The 5,000-nt window shown below is 44.4% G+C and overlaps 1 protein-coding gene across 1 annotated transcript in view; it reads left to right on the top strand.

Moving 5' to 3' along the window:
• Window positions 1-4,704: 4,704 nt before the first annotated feature.
• Window positions 4,705-5,000, top strand: part of LOC119574495 (GATA zinc finger domain-containing protein 14-like) — a 1,733-nt gene continuing 1,437 nt past the window's right edge. Inside the window, 2 exon segments of the mRNA XM_037921748.1 lie at window positions 4,705-4,738; window positions 4,837-5,000. The exon segment at window positions 4,837-5,000 is cut by the window's right edge and continues 8 nt beyond it. Of these exon segments, the coding sequence (XP_037777676.1) occupies window positions 4,733-4,738; window positions 4,837-5,000 (170 nt within the window). The 5' untranslated portion in view covers window positions 4,705-4,732.

The raw sequence follows: 5,000 nt of genomic DNA, 5'->3' as shown, positions 1-5,000 counted from the left end.
CACCCTCACCAGCTTCCGTCCAAGGTCGACACACGCCTTACTATGCGTCAGGTAGTCAAGGCCCAGCAAACAGTGCTCGTACAGATCGACCACATACACCGGCAGCCGCTGCGCCGTGCTGCCCATGCCAATACGAGCCTCCACTGGCCCCTTGAGCTGCACCCAATGCCCCGTGACACCACACAGTCTCTGTGGTGCGTCTGGAAGTCGCATAGTGGCCAACATATCAGGCCGCACTAGGGTCTTCTCAGCCCCAGTGTCCATTGTCAGGCGGCATGGCTTCCCATCTATTGAGCCCTCCACCTGCATCGTGCTGGTTCGACGGCACCTTACCCAAGTCAGGGCCCGGGAACCAAAGACGGCTGGGTTTCGGCCCCCTTCTCCAGCCTGTCCGAGTTTTCCGCCTGTACCACTTCCTTAGCCTTAGGACATGCACTCGGATGGTGACCATACCTGCCACAGTCCTTGCAGCACTGCTGGAAGGCATCAGAATCCGTCCGGTTGAGAGGAGGTGTTCTCTGCTCCCTCCGACACTGACTACGTCTGTGCCTTTCCTCACCATAGCCCCAACACAAGCCTTGAAAAGTGCTCAGGCTCACCTTCCTCAATGCTACCTTCTCCACTTTAGCCTTCCGGCCCCGGAGGTCATGGCGGGGCTGAGCAGCTGGCCCTAGGCCACTCGTTGCCTTCAGGAAGGCCTCGAACTACAAGGCCCTCGCCAGTGCCACCTGCAGGTCCTCAGGGTGTGCCTGCTTGACGTAGATTTGCAGCTGCTGGTCCTGCAAAGCGTCAACAAAGAAATCGCGGGCCAGGACCACGATCATCTCTTCCGCAGCCGCAGGGTACGACCTCCTTATCAGCGCCTCCACATCCTGCACCAGCTGGGACAGTGTCTCGCCACGCTCACGAGTCCGCTTCTTCAAGTGGGCCCGATATTCCTCGGCCTGGTGGTGGTGCCCGAAACGGCGTTTTAAAGCCTCCGCCACGCTGGTGTAAGAGGCCTGTTGGGATGCCGGCAGATGCCCCAACACTTCCACCGCGGGGCCCCTTAGCGCTGTTACCAGCTGCAGGGCCTTCTCTTCCTGGCTCCAGCCCTGGGCAGATGCCAGCATTTCAAATTGGGCGACATATGCCTTCCAGGCTACCTTCCCGTCGTACTCAGCTGGCTTAAGCCTCACAGAATGTCTGGAGGCCGAGGGGCTGCGGGGCCTGCCGTGAACTAACATGCCCGGGGGGAAGGAAGGGAGTGAGGGAGGCAACGAGGCGGGTTGACCGGGTCCGAGTTTGCCGCCACCTATACCCAAGGGAGCGGTTCCGATGGGTCCCCAGTCTTCTGCAACGACCACTGGCTCCGACACGACGCTGCGAGGCCCGGGGGTTTCCTGCCACGGACCCCAGGCAGACCCCAGTAAATCTGACACTCTGGCATCTGTTGCCAGAACCTCGTCTGCCTTCTCTGCTTGCAACGTTAATACCTCGTGACGCCGCCTTTCCGCCTTCACTTCCTCCATCAGGCCCTGAACCTCGCCCTTCAGAGTCTGCACCTCCTCCATCAGTTCACTCTTCACGCTGTTGCAGGCCTTGTCGGTGTACTGCTGAGTTTCCATCTTCACAGATGCAAGATTGCTCTGTAGCACTTCAACAAGTTGGCAGAACTGTTCCTCTGCCTTCCTTGCCTGCATCTCGACGAGATGGTGCGCCTGCTCGCGTGCCCTCTGTGCCTGCTCTTCTGCCCTTTGTGCCATTTCCTCCCTCATACCGGCCAGCATGGCAGTGATTAGGTCCATCTGGCTCGGCTTCACCTCACTCGTTCCTGCCTCAGTCATAGTCTCCTCTCCCTCATGGCTGCCGCCATTTTTGGACATGATAAATCGGCGCTCTCACTGATCAAATATTACAAATCCCACTCCTGACACCATTTGTAACGCCGACCGCCTCGTCTCTCTGCCACCAACACAAGGCAGGCTAGGCAGACGGCGTGCTATTCACAGGGTCGTGAACACTGAACAGCTCCAAGAGGCACCGAGCACCACAGCCCAGAACACCGGAGGGGAAACGCCAAGTGGCGAGGCAGGGCACGAAATAAACACAAAATGACAGTCTTTCCTTTATTTACACAAGTTATTTACCCGTACACTTTTCTATAGGCACAATACAGGGGGAAACCAGCATGTCACACTGCACGATACAGCTTATAACAGGGCAACACAAAGTTTATCAGGTCACAAAGGCACACACGAGGTCTTCACAGGAGCAGCACCCAACTGCGTCTCTCTTGGCTTGTTCCTCCGCTCCTCACAGCCAGTTGCGTCATGTTTGCCCAGGTACCTTCATGTTAACACATGCCCAGGTCATCCTTTTCATGTTAACACATGTTTCGCACAGAGACAAAGACCCACTGGCGTAGCAATATGTATATATGTATATAAACAGACATACTTGCAGAAGAAATATGTAAACACACGCACACCTACACACACACAAATGTACAAATATATGCATATATATATATATATATATATATATATATATATATATATATATATATATATATATAAACACATATGTTTGTATATACATATATGTATATGTATACACAAATATATACGCATAGATATGTAGACATATATGTGTTTATATATTGGTGTGTGTGTGTGTGTGTGTATGTGTTTATGTGTACGTGTTATAAATAGATAGATACAAATAGAGATAGATAGATAAAAAGAAATTTACATATGTATATATTTGTGCGTGTGCTGCGTGTGTGTGTGCTGTGTGTGTGTGTGTGTGTGTGTGTGTGTGTGTGTGTGCATATATATATATATATATATATATATATATATATATATATATATATATATATATATATATATACATACATGCATATGAACATTATGCATATATATATATATATATATATATTATATATATATATATGTATTTGTATATATATGTATATATATGTATGTAAACTTTATATATATATATATATATATATATATATATATATATATATATATATATATATAGAGAGAGAGAGAGAGAGAGAGAGAGAGAGAGAGAGAAGAGAGAGAGAGAGAGAGAGAGAGAGAGAGAGAGAGAGAGAGATGGATAGATATAAAGATACACACACACACACACACACACACACACACACACACACACACACACACACACACATATATATATATATATATATATATATATATATATATATAAAATACATACTTTTCTTCTTACAAGACATCAAGGAAATGATAATGATCAAGAACATTGCAACTTCCAACAGTTTTACCCACATGCTAAAGTTACCAGGACGATATCCTTTACATTTTATCTAACATGTCGGGACCTGGAGTTCATACTCATATATACTGAAAGACATAGGTATAACTCTGTCATGTCGTTTGACCGAAGACGATTGCAGTCGAATCCAAATAAAAACAAAGCTTGCTACTCATCTTAATCCCTGCAAGTATATCATATTCGTGATCGTAGTTAAATAAAGATTATTGCTATCGCCGAGATGGTGTTACCAGGTGATCCAGTGATGCATCAACCAGTTCAGAATTTCAGAATTCATGCTGGAGAAAATAAACAAAAAGTAGGAAAGGATAAGAAAACATGAATATGCCGAAGGCCTGAAGAAACAAGACTGCCAAAAGGCCCTCGGCATAGTCGTCCCTTCGTTGTTTTGTTTACTGTTCACCCGTTGTTCGTCCCTTCGTTGTTTTGTTAATGTTCACCCGGTGTTGCGCGGTATTCAATTCAACTGATTTATCTATCTTAGGATTGATATGAAGGTTTAAATAATAATTCCGTTCTTGTGTCTTAGTATATTATTTTACCTGTGAATACTTATATACAACGGACTGAGTACTTACAAATATTTTGACAACAGCTATGCAAATAAACAAACATTCGTCAATTAAGCATAACAAATAAATATTTTACAAAATACACATATCAAAAGTATTTACTGTGTGAGAAAGAAATAACAGTAAACCAGAAAGCCGTGATGAGGCAATTTTCAGGGGAGACTATAATACATTTCAGGGGAAACTACGATATTACCAATGTTTAGGATCATTATTAGGATCAGTAAATTTTCTTACGTAGTAGCTTTCTCAAAATGGAAAGATAAAACATTTCAATCATCGAAAATCATGGTTGTCCACTTGCGTTATTTCTTCGTTGCTGTGAAAGAATTGACTTATTATTATTATTATTATTATTATTATTATTATTATTATTATTATTATTATTATTATTATTATGAAACAGCAACCGTCGTTTCGAATGTATGACATTCATTTATGACGACGGCCACTTATATATACTCGTTTATCCATTTATATATATATACACACATATACACAAGTTAACACTCAAACACACACATACACAAATAAAACACACATACACACATACGTATACATATATATCTATATATGTGTGTGTGTGTGAAGCCACGGGTTTTATGAAAGCATGGGTCTGGAAAACTTTTCATATATGTAGATTATATTCTGTCACATAAAACTTTTAATAAATTTCAAATGAAATCTGAATTACGATTAATGTTCTGTCCATAACAGACGATATGGATGAGAATGGCAGACTGACCGACCTTGTAGGATATCCGAGACGTCGAGAGCGTGGTGGGCGGGGTCACTGCTTGGCTATATAAAGTGGTCGCCGTTGACGTCGCCGCATCAGCCTCGTATCCTTCATCATGAAGGTAAGAAGTGGAGAGATATTTCTTTCTTTTCTCTGTTCTGTGTAACATATAATTCAATGATCTGACTCTATTTTTTTATTATCTTTAACCTCTTGCAGCTGCCATTGGTAATATTAGTGTGTGTGGGCGCTGCTCTGAATGTGGCGGCACAGGATGGCTCCTATATGTTGGATTCACGAGGTGTGGAGGTGGAGCAGGGACTCCAACCTTCGTCAGAACTCTCCCAGAACCACCAGGCCTTCTCCCAAGCCTTCAAAGAACG

This window comes from Penaeus monodon, chromosome 6 (genome assembly GCF_015228065.2).
Source record: "Penaeus monodon isolate SGIC_2016 chromosome 6, NSTDA_Pmon_1, whole genome shotgun sequence".
Lineage (NCBI taxonomy): Eukaryota > Metazoa > Arthropoda > Malacostraca > Decapoda > Penaeidae > Penaeus > Penaeus monodon.
This window is presented reverse-complemented; position numbering and strand designations above follow the sequence as displayed.